General features: G+C 39.9%; 3 protein-coding genes across 3 annotated transcripts in view; all 3 read right to left on the bottom strand.

Moving 5' to 3' along the window:
• LOC124185513 (protein Fe65 homolog) overlaps nt 1-25,947 on the bottom strand; it is a 193,346-nt gene that overhangs the window by 142,398 nt on the left and 25,001 nt on the right. The window lies entirely within an intron of this gene.
• LOC124185516 (cytochrome P450 6a2-like) lies at nt 10,525-13,842 on the bottom strand. The gene has a single exon (XM_046576382.1). It carries the CDS (start codon nt 13,839-13,841, stop codon nt 12,312-12,314), a length of 1,530 nt encoding a protein of 509 aa, XP_046432338.1. The 5' UTR covers nt 13,842; the 3' UTR covers nt 10,525-12,311.
• On the bottom strand, nt 17,041-20,399 carry LOC124185517 (cytochrome P450 9e2-like). Its single transcript, XM_046576383.1, has one exon. The coding sequence runs from the start codon at nt 20,347-20,349 to the stop codon at nt 18,820-18,822; it is 1,530 nt and encodes a 509-aa protein (XP_046432339.1). The 5' UTR covers nt 20,350-20,399; the 3' UTR covers nt 17,041-18,819.

The raw sequence follows: 25,947 nt of genomic DNA, 5'->3' as shown, positions 1-25,947 counted from the left end.
GGAATTTCGCGACTCCGCGTCGTCGGCATCTTTAACACGTTCACGCAGACAGGGCAAAACGAATTCATGAATAAATGCAAAATGTTCACCGATTTTCGGTGATTTCAAAAATTTCGGGTCAAATCATCCATGCGGTCTAGCGGGCAAGTAAAAACGAGCCTGCAACAGCGGATCGAATGAGTCAGATTGATGCATTCGCTGTTCTACGTGAATACCGAACTCACCGTTCTGCGCTATTTATCGTCTAGGCGCTACGCGTCGATCCTCTAAACCAATTCGTGAAAAACCGCAAGTTAGTACTTGTCGGACGTCTTACCCTCCGGTAAATAACCGTAAACGGTGATGAAACGGTGAGCAACATATTTCAACCCTTGGCCATTCGCATTGATCTTAACTCGATAGATGTTTGCAGAATCGTCTGGCGAATACGTTTCGCACAAATAAACATTGTTTACCCTGTAAGTTGATATTATTCGCGTTTCGAAGCTGTTTGCATGTGTTCTTATTATGCACTTGATGCGAATCGGGTGTATGTAATATGTATGTACGCTGCACGGAGACCCTCGGCTTCTTCCTACCGCGATGAATATACGGGAGTGAAGGCGTACCAAGTTTAGTTTTAGTACTCCACATCTTACCTTGCATAAACTAGATTAGTTCGCAAATTTTCATCTCATACCGAATATATGCAGTCGGGGAACGAGATTAATATGCATATTGCAACGCGCTACACCCCCGACTTCTAGGTGTGCAGACTCGGTCTACCATAGATGGATTATATCTCTTAAAAATTCTCACTTAAATTTGCGTACAGGTTACATGTTATACCTACAGGTATATAATCGCGAACCTTTCCATTGCCGTAATAATTTCTCGCGCACCTGCAGCCTCGCGTTGTTTATAATAACCGCATTAATAATGGCAACAATAATATTTATAAGCTGCCGCTCGAATAACACCGGCATTAAATCAATTCGTTTTATAAAATATGGATACCTATAAATATATCACTTGAATACCTGCGGTGTACTCGGTACGGGTTTTACTTCCCGGTATAAATTCAAGCGTAAATGGTTACTGCCCGACAGACCGTAAAACGCGCTGCGTACGAAATGATTGGCCATATTTTCTTCGTATAATTCTTGTTCTTCCGATATGTTGAAAACGATCGTTATTAATTGCGGATGAATAAGACCGGTTACTGCAAGATTTTCGCAAGCAAACGTGAGAGAATTAAGTTCGAAATAAACGAGACTTGCACGCTTTATCGTACCTTGAAATCTGACGACGTTATGCTAGGAAGGACAAGCAGTACAGGCACGAACCCTATCGACAACCGTGACATTACATAATAAATACGTAATCGATGTAATAAACGTCGTTGCTACCTAGCATCGATTTGTCTTCCGAGGATATGACAAACGATGGAAACATCGTCATCGTTCATTCCGGGAAGGGGGAGATCGATTTTCTCATCAGACACACAAGTCACTAGGCTATTCTCGACCAGGCAACGTCTATACGTATCTATAATCCCAGCAATTTTCCCTCTCCCTTTTCAGGCGGAAAACTCGAGAGGGGTTGGCTGGTGTGAAGAAGTTTCCGTCATTACAAAAGTCCGTTTACCTCGAGCGAAGGTCCACCCAGATTCGAGACACGAATACACGTCCGGAGGAGGAGAAAAGGATGTGGAAGTAGGAAGGCGGAGAATTTCACTCTTCAAGGAGGGTTTCAGGGGGTGAACCTGACCCGAGAGGACCTTGAGCCTAGACGGCGGGAGCGCAGGGCGAAGAAGAGAAAAGGCGGAAAAGGGGTAGCTCCGTGAAGCAAGGGGTCAGAGGCTACAGGAATCGGGGAGGGAGGCAGTTTACGAGTATTTTACGCGGCCCACAGTCAACAGGGATCGAACCGAAAGTCCTGGGATCAATACCAGGCAGGCACGCCGCTACCGTTTCTGACAGTGCTCTTGAACTTCCGAAGCAAATGAAAGTGTGTGGTTTCGGCTGAGTTTTTTTTAACCCTCTTCCCGACTTCTTTTTGCTCTCCCCAGCTCTCGCGAATCCTCCGCCGACGTCACATGAGTCATCCCAAGCGATAGGCTATTTTCTGATTTCGAAGGTCTGCTTCTAGATCCTTGGAAATATTCTACGTTTGGACTGTTTCTCACCTTTGCTCTCACTTTTCTCTCTCTCTCTCTCTCACTCTCACTTTCACCCCGGCCTATCGGAAAGTTTTGCGAATTTGAGTCTTGATTTTTTTTGCACCTGGTGCAGGAGCGTAATCGTAGAATTTGGCACCTCGTGAACCGAGTTATATTCTGGGGAGAAGAACTCTGTCGACGCCGTACCCCAGCTGAGAAACAGAATGGAATAGCTCCGCTTTCTATACCTTTCACCCCCTTTCATCCTGCCTCCTTCTCAACCTTTCCTATTTGTCTTCCCTGAGTATGTCAATGAAATCCCTCAATTTTTCAGGATCCCTACGAAATAGGATATTTTATGAATACCTTAGACGCGATGAAAAATTCTTCATGCTAAAATCCACGAGGATCATGCACCTGGGGATCGTGCTTCCAGCTGCTTCGGGATTAAAGGTTTTACACCTGATGCTAATTGTCTCATAGAAATTTAATTAGCCCGTTTAACGTACCTGACGTCATTTTCATCATGATATTGATGTCATTTCAGTTTGCCCAATATTGTTAGTATTTTTCTGGGAATTCGAAATTCGTTATCCGCAAATTACATAAAACCGACCGCAATCTCGCGCACGAAGAGAATAAAATTATTTGAAAAATATTGTGACCTCATTTTGAAGAATAACAAAGTGATCGTTATGAAAAAATCTAATCGGTCAATAATTCTGTTCACTCTGTAATCTGACAGGTCGTTCAGCGTTATTAGATTAAAGTTTTTCTCCATTCAATCGAGTAGATCGCAGGAACAAACGTGTTTCCGAAATAGCCTTGCAGGGTCTGAGAGGCAGCTCCTTAATGAAAAGTCCGGGAGGGGGTTGTGTAAAAAACGAGGATATAAATTTGATAGAGTTCGTTTTTTCGATGGGAAAACTCTCCAACGTTTCTCCATAACTTAGGCGTGACAGTGGTTTTTAAGCTTAGTTTTTGGATACGATTTTAGATCACCCCGGGGCCCGGAAAGGGAGCTCGGTGTTTGCACCACGCTTACATCCCTCCTCGAAGAAGATCTACAAGATAGGAAATCAACTTGAATATATCAGGCGGAATGGGATGTCTCCTTTCTTCCCCTCCTGTTCTCTCTCGCTCTCTCTGTCTCTCTCACTTCCTGCTTTTCTCTCTCACTCCGAAAGAGGAATCGCTTTGATCCACGGGGGAACAAATAACGCCTAACGGACGGCTCCCATACGATTCACCGTCGTTGTTTCCTCTCTCTGGAAGATGAGCATCCGCTGCACCCTCGCCTAAGCAACAAAAACTAACTGCTTTTGACACAGGAAAGTTCTGTTTCATGCGATTTGTCAAAGTTAGCATGGTTCCGTTTCCCCCTGCAGCTGTTGTTCCGCAACAACCCGCCACCAAATCCCGGGAATTCTCCATAGGTATATATATATATGGGGCAGTCCGTGCCAACTCAACCTACCGCGGAACTTGACATTTTTAATTTGGCTGAAGCTTGGCTACGTTTTTACATTCTGTAAAAACGGATGTCCTTGATTTTTTTCAAATTTTTTTTTCGAACCGTTCATGAGATATGAATCTCTTAAAATATCAATTTTTTTTTTTCACAATGCTTATAATTTTTTGAAAAATCCATCAATGTGAAAGTTTTGTTTTTCGAAGTTTGTCCTTGCGAAAGACATTTTTAAAAATGAAATGCCAAAAAATATCCCAGACTTGTTTCCTCAAGTTTTATTGATTCTAAAATTAAAATCTTTGTTTTTAATATCAGTGTAACAGATTTTTTTTTTTTGAAAAATTCACACAAATACTAGTGTCTATTCGATAAATTTCAAGGCTATTTTTAACGTGGGTAAACAATTTTTTCTATTTTTTTATTCAATTACATTTTACGAATTATTCTTTTCTTCCAATTATTGACCACTTTTGGTTGTATCTGGTTCATCCTTGGTTCTAAAATTACCAAAAAATAAATTTGTGGTGTGTAACCTTCTAGCAATTGGCTTCAGTCATCGAGATGTATCTTACACAACGTCTCATTCAACGTTTTAATAATAAAAAGTTACAAATTAAGGTAATCGGAAGTTGTGAAATCAATCAATCAGTCTGTGCAACAAAATTTTTTATTTTTGTTTTTTATTTCATTTTCGTGGTCGCTTACATATGCTACATATCAAATTTTGAAACAAACGTCAAATGGTATTTCTTTGGGATCTATCACAGTAAAAGACTGCGATGGCGTTGGGGATACGATAAAAAGAGCAACAGCACGAGCAAGTCTTCAGTTGCCGTTTAATCAACAAAATTTCAAAACCTCAAGAGTCATATGAATCAGTAAAAAAAACCAACTAAACATGAAAGTAAGATTTTCAATAATTGAAGATTATGATAAAGCCACGAAAATCTTAATATTTGATATACCAAGATTGAAACAATAACAGGAACTCAAAAATTCCATTCTAAAAAAAAGATGGATTTTTAACATTCACAATGAGTTCCAACTCATATAAAAATCACTTATGTAAAATATTCAAACGATAACGGAAATCAAAACAATCATTTATAAATAAAAAAGAAACCTCGTTCGAAATACTGATTCATTACTTTTACAACTTCCGATTACCTTAATTTGCAACCTTTTTACCTATAATATATTGAATGAGACATTGTGTAAGACATTAAAAGTAATATTAGAAGTTTTAAATGAAGAAAATAAATCTCACCAACTTTAAGGATTCAAAAGAGAAAGAGAAAGAATCGTTTCCCCACGATGAGACCAGCCTTAGAATTTGTGGAATAGACAGTAGTATTTTTGATGAGCTAAATAAAAACCGATGGATACACTGAAGTTTGATAAAGAGATTTTAATCTTGAAAATCAAGAAACTTTAGTAAAAAAACTTTTGATATTTTTTTGCACTGCATTTTCACAAAGTACATGCGAAAACACACGATTTGAAAAAAACAAAAACATTCGTGTTGATATATTTCTTACAAAGTTGTAAGTATTTGAACAAAAAATCTTAAAATTTTGAAAAATACTAAGATACAGTTTCAGCCAAATGTCAATTTTCGCAATAATTTGTGTTGCCATGCAACGCCTCTATCTATCTCGAATTATTCCTGTAACTAGACTGCGAATCTGACGGTACACATGATTAGAAAACTTTTACATGCTCACTACCTACAGAGTAAATGAAGTGAAAGTAACGATGGAAAAAAGAGAATCCCGAAAGAAGAAAAATCTGCCGCAATTGGAGCACAGCTTGAAGGCTATCGGAAAACACGGGCAAGACGCTGTCCTTTGATCTCGGCGCGTAAGAGCTGACAGAGCAGCGATACTCGGTGTGGTAAAGATAGCTCTGCCGACTCGGCAATAGCAACGGCCTGTAGCGTCTAGTAATTAGGTGGAGCAAGCGGCGGCTAGGCTCCATTGTGCGAGGCAAATGGGCTGTTTAGCCTAGATACACGACTCTATCCCTTGTTATTGTGCATGTAGCAGAGCCCGGTCGATCGATCTCTCATCCTCCTTTCCCACGTTCACCCCCCTTCAAACAACGACGACGATACCTTCTCCTATTGCCGCGTATAAAGCACCATATTGGCTGCCCCGGCGTCAACTTGAGAAACTCGAACGAACTCGCTACCATCCTACCCTTGTATGCGATCCCGGAAGATAGGATATCGAGATTAAAAACGAACGTTCGATCTCACTATCGGATAAGTGCCAGCCAAATTCATTTTCGTAAAAACATTTTGCTATCAGCCATCTTAATCGCGGTAAACTTGCGGATGTGTTACGATTTTGTCAATCATACAATTGTCAACTGTTTGCCACGTTTATATATGTATCATTTTTTCTGTTTCATTCTGGTTAATGTGAAAAAATTCTGAAGTTAACGTTTTCATTGAGTTTTGAACTAAAATTCTATTAGCTATAAATTCATTTAACACCTGACAATTATTGTTATTATTATTGTTTTTTAAGTCCGTCAATTCATTCGTTTCATATATAAAGCGTTTACAATTAGTAAATATTGATGTTTGAACGTTTTGAATTCGTTGAAAGATTTGAACCTGTGCAAACATTGCAGTCCATGTTTTTAGATCGGCAATATTTTTTACATCTGGGTAAAATCAATTGGCATTCAGTAAGCTTGTATCCTCTTCGCATTGGCATATTCTACTCGTTTCCCGAAAACTTTGCTCCCCGGTGTCTTATCTTGATTCTTTGGCTCGCTTTCTATAGTCGTGAAATCTTCGAACCCTCGATAAATTCATAATGAATTCGATTGTGAGGGGCAAGTCTCGCGAGTGCGATATTTAATTCGGAAGTCAAGGGGAGAAAATTTCTGAGACTGAGAAAGAACGTTTTACGGGAACGCAGGCGCTGCTGGCTGATTATATTTCGTTTGGAAATAACCGTTTCGTTTTGACTAATTTTACTCGTAACAAAGTATTCGAGCTCATCAAAATGCCGTAAGTATGAAGATTTCACGAGATAAGCGAGTATCGAATGTACCAAACGAGTAGTTTATTGATAATGCTATTACTTGTATACCAAATTGTTCGTGATAGGCAAGACACGGTTTCATCAAGATCTTACAAGAAAGACTCAAACGGTGCTGAACGCGTTTCCCAACTTGTGTAAATGAGAAGTTTGCGGTACGATTCCAGCGTTTATTGAAGAAACACCGACGCACACTTCGGTGATAGTGGGCTAAATGCCGAGCAGCGAAATGAATCGTGATGCCAGGAAGTTGGATGGGATATTTAAGTTTGTACTCTCAATGGACTTGGTTTGATTTCGCCTGACAATGAAAGCCGTTTACGTTAATTTGCTGTTTTTCTACAGCCTTAAATTTCTCGACGAAATCTTGAATGACTTCTACACTGATTGTTAAGTGGATTTCGAAAATTTAGACGCACATTCATTTTTTAAGCTGTCAGCATTTGACAAGAGAGTGCATCCCTAATTCATAAAATCATTGCTATATAAGTGCCTTTAATTGTCAGGCGAAGATATCATCAGGGAAAATCATCGTGTACGTATTGTAGCCTCGGATAAAGACGTCACGCATAGGGTCCGCATGTGTGTACAGACGTTCGTTTCATAAATAGTATTTGCATAAAATACAAATTCCTAAGCAGGCCAAGCTTACATAAGTCTGCGTTTACTCGGAGATTGCAGATCACAGGAAACATCGCGTACCGTAAATTTAATTAAAGAAGTTTAGTTTTCGGTGGCACACCAAGTTGAAAATTTTTGTACAACCGCTCTGATTGTTACAGTTTTGTCGATCTAATGCAAACCCCTCATGAGCGTAAAGTAACATCTCTTTTCATGAAATTGCAATAAACTGTTGTTACCACCGGCCGTATTGAATAATTATTTCATGATAAGTAATAATTGTTTATTTTTTCAATAAATAGTCCCGCTTCTTGATCGTCATCACCATACGTGATTAATTCCGAGGCCTTAGATTACCGCAATTCACTGACAAAACATTATTTACGTGGACTTTGCATGCTCCCGCAGTTCTCCAGCTCGAGTAGTCGTGAAATACTACTTATTGTTAGGATTGAGTCGAATTGGCTTTTTCGTACGCGGCCGTATTTCCGAGGTACATTTTTTGGTCATCGTTGGCATAGCAGCCTTTATCTGAAGAGTGGCTCACCTCTGACCAGGACAAGTGCGATAACCTTCCCCAAAAATAAGAAATACGAATTTACGTCACTCTTGTTTGTTCTCCTCAGAAAACCGTTCTAAGACAAATGCGTCAGGATTTGGACAGTACTCGGAGTTGCTAAGTAAGCCTGTAATCTTTATAACAACACTAGTCTCAGGAGTAACTCGACAGGTAATCCCGTCCGAACGAGTGAGCTCGATTTCCTTGGTGCAGCGTTTCATCATAGTAGCAAAGACAGGAAAGACTCGCCCCGACTCGTTAAGAACCATATCTATGTACGACGTATCTTAAAGAGCCTCGTAAATTACGGCACCACGTTTTTGATTACGGCATCGACTCCCTCGCGAAGACGTTGTTGAATAAATTGATAAGCCAATTGATAATCGGCAAAGCTTATGATGATGCTGGTCATTTCGTAACCATTAACAAGAAGCAAAACCGAGTGGATCAAGACCACATCGTCGTCAATGCACTGCTCGATGTCAGCGGCGTCAATTTTGCTAGCTTTCTTCGCCTGGATCATCAACTGCGGAAAGTCCGGCTGCTCAATGCCTTGCGGCTCTTTGTCTCAGCACGTCTTTCACGATTCCTCTGCGGCCTGTGGCGATTAAAATGAAACCCCCGTGTACATTGCTTCCCGATGTTTCTTGCGAATCGATAATCGTTTGACGAATTTCGCGATTTATTACTGGCTTGGCTGATTATTGCCCTCCAAAATAAGTCAGCGAGAAGAGATTGTACCGTGTTATTTCATGAGGCAGTCAACAGGGACCTGTAATTATAGGTAAATCAGGATACGTATCTAGCTGGCTGACAGAAGAACAGCGGATCTGCTCACAGAGTCAACCTGTATCCTGATTTGCTTGTAATTGGGGGTCCCTATATGACGCATCGCGGAAATAATCCGGTATAAATTTCGACGTCTGACTGGTGATCAAAGTCAAGCCGATATTCTGACTGATTCTTTACATTCAAAGAGCAAATCTGTTTGTATTTGGGTTATTCAAACTGTTTCTTCATACCCTTTTGGCAGATGGGCAGCGCTTGTAATGCGATAGTTCTCAAGCCTGTTCCATTTTGTAAAAACTATTTACTTCCGAGCAGTTTAGGGTGGATCTAAGTCTCCCTATCTGTCTCCTTCGAGCCTCCCTTTTAAGCAAGTATTATATATTTAGCGATATTTTCGAAATAGATTACATTCTTAACTGAAGAGTGAATTATTGAACCAAACAGAGATAGGATTTAGGTTTCATAAATCGCAGACAGATAAGAAAATAAATGTCAAATCACATTCAATACAAAAGGAAATTGAGGATTCAATTATATTATCTTTTAACTTACAAGAGTCCTGAATTCTACATGCCCCATAATTCTGGAATTTTACCTGTGTTTCTATGTTTCAATAAACGGAGATCATATAGAAACTCTGAAGGAATTAGACCCGAGGAAGAAATTCGAAACACCCTGAGATCTGCTCTTCGATTAAGACATCTATTGCTTTTCCCAATTAGTGCCCAACTACAAAAGCAAGCCAAAGCGTCTCAGTATCTTTGACGCATGTATGATACCACTTGACATTCCAGAAATTTTCGTAAAACTTATCAAAGACGTATGGTCTAAGTGTTGGTGACATTTTTCAGTGATTGTTTATTCACGGCCTATTTTTTGTGAGAATGTTGAGGGAGACATGCGTAAGTGTCATCGGTAAAGATTGCTCCTGATAGCGGTGTGAAAAGAAGGCAGAACATCCCCAATTTGCAAAAAAATAAAGAACAATATTATTTGTTCAAGGCTGCCACTCTCTGTATTGCTTGTTTGGTAGTCAATAATTCTCGCTATAAAATTGACAGATCGATTGTCTGGTTTGAAGAGGGCTGCAGGTTACACCAAACTTGTCGTGTGAACGACGAAATTTTTATTATTTCTTCAAGTGTCAATTATTTATAAGTTATTAATGGCAACAGTCTTATGTGTACGTTTCTATTAGCAGAACAAAAAATCGGGATTCATCGCCTGGTAGAACGATATGAACATCTTTTGTGCACGCTTTGCTTTCATGTTAGTCCGGTCGGGATGTAGATTTGAAATTGCATTGATCAAACACCACAAATTTATTTTTCAAATTGTTGAGGGAAGTGGTGGGGATCATTAATAGTCTAAATACAGATTTTCAACCAGATTCTGTAGGAGCTTTGGCCACTATCTTTAATGTAAGCGGAAATTTGTTTTTGTCAAATAACTGGTTTATTTTCAACTTTTGAATAAAAATGGTAAAATCCAAACTTGCACGAAGTTCTACTTTATTTTTCGAGACCCAATAACTACCGGGCAAGCAATACGGAAAGTGGCAGACTTTTGCCCATCTACCGGTGGATCATTCATCAATTCAACAATGTTTTGACGATGAGGTTTCAACCGTTGCTGAAAAGCACAATAAAATCATGTATGAAGTACTGCAGGAAACGAGTGCAATGGTGTACCTAAGACATGCGCTACTTGAGGCCGCAGGAGAAGCGGTCAAAATCTGGACATGTAACATTGAGCTGAAACGCTTGTGACGTTGAACGTGGAATACTACTGCAATATTTGGATTTGGATAGCCAAAGGAACAGGGAAACTATTTGGGTGATCCTAGATATAAGATAAGGAGATTACAAAATTTGTTTCGATCTCCCATAAGTAAAGGGTAATTTCAGTTTAATCAAAAACATTCATCGCCAACTATCCTTACATCGGTAAACATTGACAAATGCTGCAATTTCGTTAATTCATTATCTGGTGCACAATTTACAAGTTTTCAATTGTTTACCATGCTTATACAATATTTGTTGTTTTTCTTTAATGTCATTAAAATATAAGTACGTTCACAGTTCTCTGTGACCACAGTATCAACAATTCGGAACTTTATAATCGTAATCATAATCACTACCGACATCCGCCATATCCGACAGGATATGTCCCCGGTAGGCTGTACCTGTGTAAGGGAGGGATGGATTGATGACCATCATTATACTTTAATTTAATTCATTATTAATTGAAAATTCTATCGTGCAAAAGTTCTTCCGATGCAAATAAGAAGAATATGTTTATTCTATACGCCCATACTTTTATATCGCATTACAAGTGTTTCTGGTCAATATCACCTCACTCGTTTAATTTTACAATATCACAACCTAGCGATGTGCTTAACAAGATTTCATTATTTGTTGTTCCACGTATCGTTGAGGAACTATCTTTCATACGTGATCACGATTTCAAGAATTCTGTAGATGAGCGGTTTGAATGGTATAAATGATTCAAATTCGTGTTATAATTGCACCACGCGTTATCGACTCGACAATATTTTATACATCCGAGTGAAATCAATCATGAGATTGAGGTTCGTAAGTTTAACGTATCAATGCAGTTTTGAGGGAAATCGTTGTTTCGATATTTCAGGATTATCTTAACTGCGGTAAACTGTAATAAGGTGAAAGCTACACAATGCAACACATATTTATCAATCAACTCAACTAATTGAAAGTTATTCTGAAATTTTGAAACTGGTTTCTTTGGTGGTTTGTTACGTTTACTTGGCTGCCTTAAAGCTCCTGATCAATTAGCATTTTTGTAGCAAGCTTGAATCCCCTTCGTATTGTTATGTGTATTCTACTCGTTTCCTTAGAACTTCCCTGCCTAGTCTCTATCTCGATTCTGCAGCTCGTGCATTACTATAGTCGTGAAATCTTCAGGCTCTGAATAAATTCATATCGATTTTTATTGCAAAGGGCAAGTTTTACGAGAATGAAAAATTCAAAAAGCGTAAGCAGAAAATTTGTAAGATTAAAAAAGACCTTTCTACCAGACTGTACGTGCTGCTGGCTGCATTGTATTTTAAACGAGAGTAACGCTTCGTTTCAAGTACCTACTGAGATTCAATCCGAAGTATTCAACGATAAGCTTGTCGAAATTCAACGGCAGTATTACCGTTCAGCGATATTGTCAAGGGACGTAATCGTGGACACATTGTAGGTAACCCCTCATAAAGGCGTCATGCATATGACCAGCGTATGCGTGCAAACGTCCGTTTCACAAATAATATTTACGTGAGATATAAATTCCTAAGTAGGCCTATACACGCCTCCGTTAAATTGGAGACCGGATATCGTAGGTAATATCACGTAGCGTGGTTCTAATTAAAGGGGAAGCGTAGCTTACGGCAAGACACTGAGATGAAAATTTTTCCAACGGCTCCCGCTGGTTCAGTTTTAGCAGCCTAATCTAAGCCTCTCATCTGTGTACAGTAACAGCCATATCAAATACAGCAATAATCTATTGTTACCACTAAATATATTGGTTGACTATTTATGGTTTAGAATAATTTGGATTTTAAGAAAATACACAATCCTATTTAAGGCCGCCAGAACTATGTCTCATCAATTGAGAGACCTTGAATCATTGCAGCTTATTGGCTGTCAGAAAGACTTTTTATACGGGTTTCAAATTTACCCACAGTCCTCCGAGTGGCAAAGTCATGAAAAATCTAGGGTCGAGTTGGACTGGCTCTTTCGTACGCGACGATACGTCCAAGGTGTATTTTCGAATGATCGTCGCAATACCAGCCTTTATCTGAAGAGTAGCCAACCTCTGGCCGGGACAGATGCGATAACCTTCCCCGAAAGGAAGAAATACGAATTTGTGACGCCATTCCTTGTTCTCCTCAGAAAAACGTTCCGGGTCGAATACATCAGGATTTGGCCAGAACCTGGGGTCCCTATGTAAGCCTGTAGTGATTATAACAACATTTGTCCCAGGAGTGACTTGACAGGTAATCCCGTCCGAACCAGTGAGCTCGATTTCCTTGGTGCAGCGTTTTATCAGGGTGGCAAAGCCAGGAAAGAGTCGTGCTGACTCGTTAAGAACCATATCCATGTACGACATATCTTGAAGAGCCTCGTAGGTGAGAGAACCATGTTTTTCCATAACGGCATCCACTTCCTCGCGAAGACGCTGTTGGATTTCAGGGTGGGCGGCCAATTGATAAAGGGCAAAGCTCATGGTGGTGCTAGACGTTTCGTAACCATCAAAGAAAAACGAGGAGGCGTGAGAAGTGATCACATCGTCGTTGTATTCTTCATTGAAAATGGCGTCAACTTTCCCGAGGGTCCTTACCTGAATCATCAGTTGCAAAAAGTCGGGTCGCTCGATGCCATGTGCCTCTCTCTGCCTCAGCACGTCTTTTACGATGCCTCTGAAGAACTTATCAGCCTTAGTCGGTATGACGCGCATCCTGAAGATTTGAGCGGCAATCGGAATGAATAACACGAATATTTGCTTCATTCCTTTCCAAAACGACGGTTCGAACATAATTCTCCCTATTTCTCTGAACGGTCCGTCTTTCTCGCTGATGAAACTACCGCCTTCAACACCAAACGCCGCAGTAGATACGACGTCCGCGGTAAACTTCGAGCAAAGATCTTTCAGTTCCAACTGCACTTTTTCGCCACTTTTGCTGCATGATCTTTTTAAATAGGATGACATGCTGTCGCAGACCCCTTGCACGGACGCGTATAAATATTTTAGCTTACCCGACGTAAAGGCGGAGGTTAACTGCTGCCGTGAAGTTTTCCAACTGTCTTCATTGGTGAAAAATGGATTGACAGCTATCAAAGGGTCGCGATTTTTGTCTATGTCAAAAGCGTTCTCAGCAAAATTTTGGAAATTCTTCGTCAGCACGTTCTTCACCAATTCCGGATCGCGCAGGATCAAAGCTGGAGTTCGCAAATTATAGAAACCAACCATACTGCTCTCCGGAAACTGGTTGTAATAGTCTCGATACATATCAGCCGAATTCTTCGTCATGAAAACCAAAGGCCACATGTGTCCGAGTCCCGGTACAGCCCCACTTGCACATGGTATTGATTTATTTTGCCAATAATTGAACGTACTAGTAGAATAATAGTACAGAAGGTAACAAGCTGCTATGATAAGCGCGAACACGCAATAGAACTGCTCCATGGCTGATCGTGACACTTACTGACGATCTAATTCCCGAGCTGCGCTTAAATAGTGTTACGAGAAAAACGAACCGCAATAATCGTATATGATAACAGCATCATTTGAGCTCATACCGCAATACTCAAACCATGATTAGTCAAATACAGGGTCAGGATAGCGATAAAGATCCGTGGCCAAAAAGTAAAGGTCAGGTCTTGAACTTACGTATAATATAACAGTACGTTACGATAACACAGGTCTGCAACGGAATCCTCATTCAAACAATCATATTATAGACACGACGGTTTTCATATGCCGAACCTATAACTGCTTTTCAATTTTCGCCGTCACGTGTACATTACATGACACGATTTTTTTTATTTACTGTTAAAAATTGAGAACTTGTTTTGTTTTGTTTTTGCATTTACACTACTTCAATCAATTTAAATAGTATTTGTACATGAAAAACCAGTCCGAACTGATAGATAGAAAAAGAAAGATATCGCTTGACGGTGTTTTTACACCAAGTCATGCGCCTGCAAAGTTCTCGTTGTGATTCTAGGTCACGCAGTACGTAAAAAGTTGTCCAGTAGTTATTTCCGTTTCACGCTGTATACTTTGGTTAGTTTTGCACAAAATTTATACCCGTATTGAAACTTTATGTTTTTTATCTTCGTTATGTTTAACTTTGTAACTTTTTTAAAAATAAATATTGTTGCTTTAGCGCCTGATTATAATTCGTTCGCAAAAATGGTGTTCCATTGAAGAAAACATTACATGAAAAGTATAGATGAGTTTGATGTTCGTGACCGTTTATTATATGACTCAATTTTCGTTGGGTGAAACAGTCAAGGATGAAAAGTTGCAATTCACAATGGATTATGCCTTTATTTCGACGTTTCGGCAGGATCCCGCTGCCATCACCAGGTTTCTTGAATTTTAAATAAATACCCGATTTTACATATAGAATTTTCAATTACATTATTGTTCAAAAATGCCACTATTAAATATTATTAATGAAGTATTGTAAAAAACTAAACTGTTCCAAACTTACATTTTTTGATATTCCTTCGCATTCAAAATGTTTATTACAAAAAGGTTTTTTCACAGACCAGTGTAGTCAATAAGACTGTCACAAGTCATAATCCAAAGGTAGACAGTCATAATACTTATTGTTAGTTTCCACCTCGTGGAGTGAAGTTTACCTATTACCAAATTTGTAGGTAAATTTATTGTTCTGTTAGACTAGTTAAAATTTTCATCCAATTATGAACTGGAAAATGTTAATAAGTCATTCAATTGAGTAGCTGGTGTCTGTAAAATATTCCGACGAATTATACGTTTTGATCTTACAGTTTTGTTAAACAACGATTGAGTAACATATTTTTAAAGGTCTTGCAGAGATAATAAGTTCATTTAATCAATTTATGTCATCATCTCAGACGTCTGAAGCTAATTTTCTGAATCTTCGCAAGCATGAAATAAAATGCATAACATTATTTACATGCCCCGCTTCCATAATGAATCACGTCATATTTCACTCAAATAACATCAAACTTCAGTTCAACAAGAATTTAGAAAACTTATGAAATTATGTCAGATAAACGACCTTCGTATTAATCGTTTGATAGACCAAAGATCTACAAGATTCGTCAAATAATCAAAGCAGCCACTAATTATCGGCAGTCCTTCAAGTTTGCAGTATTCTATTTTACCTGTTTATCTGTTTATGAAGAAAAATTTAAAACCAAAAATCTCGGAAGATTACTTTACGTGGCCAAACAACGGGAACACTGGAACTAGACCTGAAACCTCGGACTAAAAATTTATTGCAGATGTTACAGCCAGTACCTATAGTATTTAGCACAAAGGATAAATCATTCAAGTATTATGAAGATGGGATGTTAGTAAAAATCGGAGAAATAGCCTTCGAACCTTCGATGATGAGAGGAAAAAAATTTGTACTGAAATTTTACAAGTTTCTTTAACGCATGTATGATACCACTTGACATTCCACTAATATTCGTGAAACTTAAAAAAACACGTATAATCTAAGAGCTGGTGACATTTTTCGGTGATTACTTATTCACGGCCTATGTTTTGTAAGAATGTTGAGAGAGACGTGCGTAGGTAAGTGTCATAATCAAGTTCCAATTATTATTAAATTATTATGGCAACAGTTTTATGAGTAACAGTTAATTAACCCCCTAGTAGAACGATTTAAACATCCCTTGTGCGCGCCTTGATTTGATGTTGCCGAGTCGGGATGTAAATTTGAAATTGCATTGATTAAACACCACAGTTTTAGTTATCTAATTACAGGGGGGGGGGGGGGGGGGGAGGAAGGAGGTCATTGATATTCTAAATCCAAATTTTCAATCACATTCTGCAGGAGTTTCAATTACTCTCTTAAATTTCACGGGGAATTTGTTTTTGTCAAATAAGTTCTTTATTTTCAACTTTTAAATGAGAATCGTATTGACCAAACTAGCAGGAGATTTGATTTTATTTTGTGAGAATTATCCACTACCTGGCAAGCAATACAGAGAGTGGCAGCCCTGAACACATAATAATTGCGTTCACTGTTTTCTGCAAATTCGGGGTTTTCTGCCTCCCTTCCATACAGCTGTCAGAAATTATCCTTTATACTGATGACGTTTCCACATACCACTATCAATGTTCTCACAAAAAATATGCCTTGGATAAATGATCACTGAAGAATGTTACCAGCCCTCCTACAATACTAAAGTGCAGAACAGACCATTATGAATAATATAAACACGTCCTATATTCGACGTCAGTCCAACACGAAACGTTGAGAATTTAATGGGGAGACAATCACTTCAGCTTAATCTTTTCTCGAAATGTACGAGATTTCAAGCATTTTGTTGAATTTTTTTCCTCATCTGCCAGCGGATCATCCATCAATTCAACAACGTTTTGGCGATGAGTTTTCAACCGTTGCGGAAAAGTACAATAGAATCATGCACGAAGTACTGCAGGAAACGAGTGCAATGGTGTACCTAAAACATGCGCTACTTGAGGCCGCCAGAGAAGCGGTTAAAATTTGTATATATAACATTCAGCTAAAGCGCCGGTAAATTTGAACGTGGAATTACCACAATGATATTTGGATTTGGACTGTCAAAGGAACGGGGGAACTATTTGGGTGATCCCAGATATAAGATAATGAGATTACAAAATTTGTTTCAATCGTCCATTAGTAGCGGATAATTTCAGTTTAATCAAAAACTTTCATCATCAACCATCCTTACATCGGTAAACATTGACAAATGCTGCAATTTCGTTAATTCATTATCTGGTGCACAATTTACAAGTTTTCAATTGTTTACCATGCTCATACAATATTTATTGTTTTTCTTTAATGTCATTAAAATATAAGTACGTTCACAGTTCTCTGTGACCACAGTATCAACAATTCGGAACTTTATAATCGTAATCATAATCACTACCGACATCCGCCATATCCGACAGGATATGTCCCCGGTAGACTGTACCTGTGTAAGGGAGGGATGGATTGATGACCATCATTATACTTTAATTTGATTCATTATTAATTGAAAATTCTATTGTGCAAAAGTTCTTCCGATGCAAATAAGAAGAATATGTTTATTCTATACGCCCATACATTTATATCACATTACAAGTGTTTCTGGTCAATATCACCTCACTCGTTTAATTTTACAATATCACAACCTAGCGATGTGCTTAACAAGATTTCATTATTTGTTGTTCCACGTATCGTTGAGGAACTATCTTTCATACGTGATCACGATTTCAAGAATTCTGTAGATGAGCGGTTTGAATGGTATAAATAATTCAAATTCGTATTATAATTGCACCACGCGTTATCGACTCGACAATATTTTCTACATCCGAGCGAAATCAATCATGAGATTGAGGTTCGTAAGTTTAACGTATCAATGCAGTTTGAGGGAAATCGTTGTTTCCATACTTCAGGATTATCTTAACTGCGGTAGATTGTAATAAGGAGAAAGCTACACAATGCAACACATATTTATCAATCAACTCAACTAATTGAAAGTTATTCTGAAATTTTAAAACTGATTTCTTTGATGTTTTGTTACGTTTACGTGACTACCTTAAAGCTCGTGATCAATTAGCATTTTTGCAGCAAGCCTGAATCCCTTTCACATTGACATGTATTGTATATTCTACTCTTGTTCGATTCTGTAGCTCGTGCGTCACTATAGTCATGAAATCTTTAGGCCCTCGACAAATTTATATCGAATTTTATTGTGAATGGCATCTTTACGAGAACGATAAATTCAAAAAACGGAAGCAGAAAATTTGTAAGATTAAAAAAGTCCTTTCTACCAGACTGTACGTGCTGCTTGCTGCATTGTATTTTAAACGAGAGTAACGCTTCGTTTCAAGTACCTACTGAGATTCAATCCGAAGTGTTCAACGATAAACTTGTCGAAATTCAACGGCAGTATTACCGTTCAACGATATTGTCAAGGGACGTAATCGTGGACACATTGTAGGTAACCCCTCATAAAGGCGTCATGCATATGACCAGCGTATGCGCGCAAACGTCCGTTTCACAAATAATATTTACGTGAGATATAAATTCCTAAGTAGGTGCGTACAGGCTTCCGTTAAACTGAAGAATGGAAATCGTCGGTAATATCACGTAGCGTGGTTCTAATGAAAAGGGACGGGTAGCTTGCGGCAAGACACTAAGATGACAAATTTAAAAAAAAATTCACAATCAATCTGGCTGGTTCTGTTTCAACAGCCTAATTTAATCTAAGCCTCTCATCTGTATACAGTAACACCTCCATTAAATACAGCAATAACCTATTGTTACGACTAAATATATTAGTTGACTATTTATGGTTGAGAATAATTTGGATTTTAAAAAAATACACAGTCCTATTTGAGGCCGCCACAACTATATCTGATCAATTGAGAGGCCTTGGATCAGTGCAACTTACTGCCTGTAACAGACTTTTTAAATGGGCTTTAGATTTGCCCAGAGTCCTCCGAGTGGAGAAATCATGAAATATCTAGGGTCGAGTTGGATTGGCTCTTTTGTCCGCGGCGATACGTCCAAGGTGTATTTTCGAATGATCGTCGCAATACCAGCCTTTATCTGAAGAGTAGCCAACCTCTGGCCGGGACAGATGCGATAACCTTCTCCGAAAGGAAGAAATATGTATTTGTTTCGCCCTTCTTTGTTCTCCTCAGAAAAACGTTCCGGGTCGAATACATCAGGATTTGGCCAGAACCTGGGATCCCTATGTAAGCCTGTAGTGATTATAACAACATTTGTCCCAGGAGTGACTTGACAAGTAATCCCGTCCGAACCAGTGAGCTCGATTTCCTTTGTGCAGCGTTTCATCATAGTAGCAAAGGGAGGAAAGAGTCGCGCTGACTCGTTGAGAACCATATCCATGTACGACATATCTTGAAGAGCCTCGTAGGTTAGAGAACCATGTTTTTCGATAACGGCATTCACTTCCTCGCGAAGGCGCTGTTGGACTTCAGGGTGAGCGGCTACCTGATAGAGGGCAAAGCTCATGACAATGCTAGACGTTTCGTAACCATCAACGAAAAACGAGGAGGCGTGAGAAGTGATCACATCGTCGTTGTATTCTTCATTGAAAATGGGGTCAACTTTTCCGAGAGTCTTTGCCTGGATCATCAGTTGCAAAAAGTCGGGTCGTTCGATGCCATGTGCCTCTCTCTGCCTCAGCACGTCTTTTACGATGCCTCTGAAGAACTTATCTGCCTTAGTCGGTATGACGCGCATCCTGAAGATTTGAGCGGCAATCGGAATGAAAAAGACGAATATTTGCTTCATTCCTTTCCAAAACGACGGTTCGAACATAATTCTCCCTATTTCTCTGAACGGTCCGTCTTTCTCGCTGATGAAACTACCGCCTTCAACACCAAACGCCGCAGTAGCTACGACGTCTGCGGTAAACTTTGAGCAAAGATCTTTCAGTTCCAACTGCACTTTTTCGCCACTTTTGCTGCATGATCTTTTTAAATAGGATGACATGCTGTCGCAGACCTCTTGCACGGACGTGTATAAATATTTCAGCTTACCCGACGTAAAGGCGGAGCTTAGCTGCTGCCGTGAAGTTTTCCAGCGTTCTTCATTGACGAAGAATGGATTGACACCCATCAGGGGGTCGAGGTTTTTGTCTATGTCAAAAGCGTTCTCAGCAAAATTTTGGAAATTCTTCGTCAGCACATTCTTCACCAATTCCGGATCGCGCAGGATCAAAGCTGGTGTTCGCAAATTATAGAAACCAACCATACTGCTCTCCGGAAACTGGTTGTAATAGTCTCGATACATATCAGCCGAATTCTTCGTCATGAAAGCCAAAGGCCACATGTGTCCGAGTCCCGGTACGGCCCCACTTGCACATGGTATTGATTTATTTTTCCAATAATTGAACGTACTAGTGGAATAATAGTACAGAAGGTAACACACTGCTATAACAAGCGCGAACACGCAGTAGAACTGCTCCATGGCTGATCGTGACACTTACTGACGGTCCAATTCTCGACCTGCTCTCAAATAGTGTTAGGAGATATGAACTGCGATGATCGTGCATTATAACAGCGTCATTCGAACTCCAACTACAGTATTCAAACCATGATTAATCAAATACCAGGGTGAGGATAGCAATAAAGATCCGTCGCCAAATAGTAAAGGTCAGGTCTTGAACTTACGAATAATCCAACAGTACGATATGATAGTCAATAAGACTGACACAAGTCATATCATTATTTTTAGATATTATGTGAATTAATCGTCCAATTAAACTAATTAAAATTTTCATCTAAGTAAGAACTGGAAATTTTGTTTCAACTCATTCAACTGAGCCACTAGTGTCAATAAAATATTTAGACGAAATATATGATTTCATGCTGCAGTATTATCAATCAACGATTGAGCAACATATCTATGGAGGTCTTTCAGAGGTGATGAGTTAATTTAATCAATCTACGTCATTATCAGTGCGCTACTTGAAAGTAAAATTAAATGATATTAACCAGTAGGCCAAGTAGAAGAGTTCCAAATTTTCGATTTCTATCAGTTTTCACCATTTTTTCGTTAATGTTTATAACAAGTTTTGTTCGAGCTAACTAGACAGAGAAAGAGAGAGAGGGTATAAAGGAGATTGTGGGGTGGAGGAGGGGAAAGATGAGATAGAAATTCTATTCAGAGCCTTTTTGCAAATTTGTTTCATTTTATATTTCATTTTCACTCTTTATATATTGGGGACTGACATGATGATCAATGGGTTTGGGTTGCTGCTTCTACTGATAAAGTAGCGTAAGTTTTGCATGGTTTTGAGATCTAGCGACGACTCAGCCGGCTCCAACCAATCACCAGGCTCCGCAGTTCAATCTACCACTTGAATGCGGGCGCGGTGAACTCCTCCTCACATGTAGGCATATATATGATAAAGAAATATACATTAGAGATTCACCAACGTCCATTTTCTCCGTATAAAAAAATTAGATCGAACTGGCTTACATCACTTGTATTTTCAACCCTCGTTTAAATAAAGCTGTAGGCAGCAATGCGTGTGCAAGAAGCCGAACCCTTCGATCATCGTGTCAATCCTCAAGATGAGAAGTGAAAATATAACGTAAAACAAAATAAATTTGAATAAAGACTCCGAATAATCAAAAATTCTACCTCATACTCCCCCTTCTCCCCTCCGCCCCTCCTGAATCTTTATTCTGCTCCGTCTCTCTCTCGTTACCAGCTAATATCACTTCTTCCCCTACTCTAGATACATTCAAATCACAACTTTTTGCAAATTTTTTGCAGCTAGAGCAGAGTTTGTTGTGCTCAGACGTAATAAATCCATTCATTAAATTCGGCATGAATTATTTCTGATTTCTTCTTGGTTCGGCTCAGGTCTGTGTATATTAACAATATATCATTGCTTTGTTATGTCGGAGAAAAGCCTCGGAAAGGCGAAGAGGATGAAAAATGATCACCCTGATGGGGATTACTCATGTTTAAGCGTGACGATCCCGAACACGTCCGGTCAGCTCTCTCGCTTGCCCGTGACTGTCGATTTCGTCCAAGCGTTGTTATAAACAAACCATTCGCTTGTTGCTAAGATCCCGTTATTAAGCTATATTCATAGATTGCAAATTAACGCTTGACGCTTGATACAGTGGACTCATCGAGAGTTCAAATTCAAATACATTTGATTTTGTACCGAATCAATATGTGATCTTTCAATTTTCTGAGTTGGACACGCACGTCTCTAATTGGCAGTAGAAACGATTAGATTTTGGTTACCAGCGAGCAAGAGGAAGTCGCCACCTGACAGTAGCCGCGAGGATGTCTTGATTATTCCTACCGAGATGTAGGTAGATAAAACATCTACGCATCCATATATCGCTATACATACTTTGACTTACTCTAGGGCTGAAGGTACACGAGAAACCACTCCAACCAACGCCAGTATACACGCGAGACGTACTATCTACCGTACTAAGTGTGAGTGCCAGGTAAAGTGGAACCCCGTCCCAAGGATTCCCCTTAGTTTTTGCGGAATCCCCGCGGTTAATTTTTTCCGTTTCAACCTTTCCGTAGTTTTAACGTTCAACCTTCGGCGAAGGTCTTGTACCCGGTGCGTCGCAGGATCTTTCGCTCTGGAGTGTAAATATTAGGTTGATGAATGAAAGGAGAAGTCCCAAGAGTGACTATGTGCGTGACGTGAACATACCTATGTAGTATTGATTTAACGATTGGCCTCGCGAAGCAGCCTTCTGCTGATTTTTCATAACGCGAGGCTACATTCGACATGCTGCGGTCACAATAAAGAGACATTACTAAAGTGGCTGACCCATTCAATTGCTGTCGTCATCGTGTCGCGCAGAGCTTAATAACTTCAGCCAAGGACGCGCATCTGCAATTGCTTCATCATAAGGAATTATCTTGTAAATGTGCCGCGTCATGTCGTAAGATCTCCATACAAATGCTTCGAATTTGCCCCTTAGTATCATTACGCTCACAATTCTTACCCTTATTTTCCTTCGCCCTAATACCGAAGATCTCTGTGACCGCAATATCTTTTTTTTACTCCTCTATGTTTCACTCAATTCCTGATTGCTCCGTCTGCTCTAATTATCGTGTTTTTTCCTCGACGATATACTTGCATAATATTACCATTTATGCCAAAGTTTCGTTTTGTTTGTTCATCCTTTTTTTTTTTTTGTTTTTGTAAATAACCCAATTGAGAAAAATGGATAATCACATATTTTATTACAATCAAGGTAAAATCAATTTGTATAAAGGTGCTCAGAATTGTAATCCGCATTGAGGAGTTATTGATGAAAAAGATCGAATTCGAATACGTGAATAAGAAGGGAACGTCAGAATTATGCAGAACTTTTCTACGGGAAATGAAATGATTCTCTCCTCTGCGCCCTGATCTTCCTCGCATATCCTGCTACACTCTGACGATCGCCCTCTCTGCACAGTGGGCAACGGGATAGTCTTCCCTTGGGAAATCAGAGAAAGATGCACTGCGTGGCGAAATCCTTAGCTACACGCCTCCCCGTACCAAAGGTCCGACATCCCGACCAGTAGCCCGTCAACCTCCATTAGAGGCTACTGTAATGATGACCACCCACCACAAATTACACATCCCTGACTCCTCTTCGACCCTCTGAAAAACTTAGTTATTTAGACTTACATTCCTTCGTTATTCCCGCGTTACGTTATTCAATTTGTGCCTACTTGAGTCCGAGTCCCATTTTCAATACCCGACAGTTGATGATTCAAATGGTCGAAAGCCATAAATGACGTCGACAAACGTTCATTGAGTAAAATTTAAATGTAAATGTAAGAAAATTGGAGGATACGTTTTCGTCTAAGTGTCGAAATACCGTGAAAAAGAGGAAACTACACCGCCGTGCTGTGATCAAACCGATTTCGCAGTGAACAAATTTCCGCCCGAAGGTCCAGCGCAGTGCAGGAACGTATCGACTCGAGTATTGGAATAGCTTTTCAGCATCTCGGCAGGGCAGTTCAGCTTTACACGTGGGTGTAGACAATACGAAATTGCACTGCCTCGGTGAAATGGCGGAGGGATTGTGTCCGGCGAACAAGGGGCCGACGCCAGATGAGCATGGGTCGAGTCCTGCGGGCAGGACTAAAGTGAAATACCGGTACTACCGGACGAGGACACCGGTCAATGCCCGAGGCTCTCGTAAGCGCTAAAGTATTCGCCCCTGGTGGCTATTTGTCCGGTAAATACGTAATGCGCATAATCCATACGAGATGTAGGTATACATTGTCCATGTGCTTGCACGCCATCCTGTGGGCGTAAGCATCTCTGGTTTGGATACCTACGAGTCATGGGCACCATTATGCAATTACTCGAGTTCAGAAGTCGGATATGAAGTGAGTAAAGTTTCCTGACATTGATTGAATTGGTCCCGAAATTACTTTTCCACTGCACCCTGCTTGGCTGATGTTCTTGAAACCTCAAGTGGAGCATCGGACTAATTCGGGCTTGCACCACTGTAACGACTGCAAATGGTTAATTTCAGAAATCGTGAAGTTCTTTCAGACTTTAAGCCGTTCCCCAATTTTTGAAACAGAAATTGGACATCGCAAATAGGGGTGGTTCCAGAGACCCCAATCACCATCCATTCATAGGACATTTCCAAAAGCGGGAATCCCACATAGACAATGAACCTGCAGTGCCGACTGCGGCCTCCGCAGACTCCCTAAGGGCTCGAGAAATCGCTCAGGTACGCCGTGGTCCTGGATGGAGGCAGAATTGCCTCTTGCCGGAGGGTCGAAACCCGTCGCCCGCATCAACGTGACACCCTACATTCATTCATACCTGTGGAAGGAAAGTCTCGGAAACTCTTGTCTTCATTGCATTAGAGACTGTGTAAATGTTCGCTGCATTGTTTGTACGTGGATTAAAGCGAGAAGTCTGGATAGACGGGAAGACGAGCCCTGAAGGGGAGGATTTAATTCCCCGACAAAGTTCCACGCACAAAATCTCCTGTTTAACTATGCGAAATCTGCAGGCTTCGGGTATGACTATAAGCTCTGCGTCATGTAAACGTCTACTATAATACTCTCGGCTTTGATCTCTCTTCGGAACGCCGAGCAAGCAAAAATCCAACCGAAGGAGAGATCTTTTTCTATTTAGAACTGACACGCCAGTGCAATGCAACGAATCGGTCAAATATCATTCGTTCAATTTTCAATACTATTTCAAAGTATTCGCATGTGTACGAAGTTCGTTTTGACGTCTCAAACATCGTCGAAACGAACGTTCGAAACTTCAGGCACATCTATTCGCATCTGATCGGTACTAACACAGAGTCGAAAAATTCCAGGGGGAACTCGAAATTTCAAGATTCAACTGTTGCCAACTTACTACGTTAGATTTTAAAGAGAAAAATATCTGGCCTTGCGAGTGTTTGCTTTAGTCTGTTCAAGAGAAAAGTTTTCCGTTAAAATAGAATCACTTCACATATTAGATTTACCTATAGTAATATTTCGGGGAGTAAAATGGCATAAAAATATTCCAATTCAGCCTTCTGGGTATGGTCTAACGGATACTCTGGACGTTACGAAACTTTTTCAATCACCTTATCGGTCCACCATTTTTAAATATGATCGGAAAATGCACGACCCGTTATCGCAAGCGTGTTCCAACGTTGATTGCTTCCATCCATGTGCACCGAGAGTTCCTAAAAATTCACCGAGCCTATCTACGAGCCTGAGGGATTGGGAAAAAACGGTAGGAACAAATAAGTAAATGAAAATCATACAGGAATCGTTGCAGCATGGCCGTGGACGGTGAGACTCTGGAGGCACGAGAAAGCAATCAGACTGCAGATTCTGTGACCACAAACGAAATTACCCGACCTCTGTGCGCTCGTAGAGCGAGCATGCAGCCCTCGTGGAAAGCAATTAAATTCTTAAATTCACTCCCGAGCGGTCAACCATCGAAGGCATCAACAATGGATGAAATGTATAATTAACTAGTTGCGGAACGGCCGGTACATTTCGCGAATCGCAATAGGTATAGGCATTATAACCTAGTCGTGGAGTATTCTTCATGCC

This window comes from Neodiprion fabricii, chromosome 6, assembly GCF_021155785.1.
Source record: "Neodiprion fabricii isolate iyNeoFabr1 chromosome 6, iyNeoFabr1.1, whole genome shotgun sequence".
In the NCBI taxonomy this organism is placed as follows: Eukaryota; Metazoa; Arthropoda; class Insecta; order Hymenoptera; family Diprionidae; genus Neodiprion; species Neodiprion fabricii.
This window is presented reverse-complemented; position numbering and strand designations above follow the sequence as displayed.

Excerpts from the sequence above, each read along its gene's own strand:
- LOC124185516 (XM_046576382.1), bottom strand. The coding sequence starts at position 13,841 with ATGGAGCAGTTCTATTGCGTGTTCGCGCTTATCATAGCAGCTTGTTAC.
- LOC124185517 (XM_046576383.1), bottom strand. The coding sequence starts at position 20,349 with ATGGAGCAGTTCTACTGCGTGTTCGCGCTTGTTATAGCAGTGTGTTAC.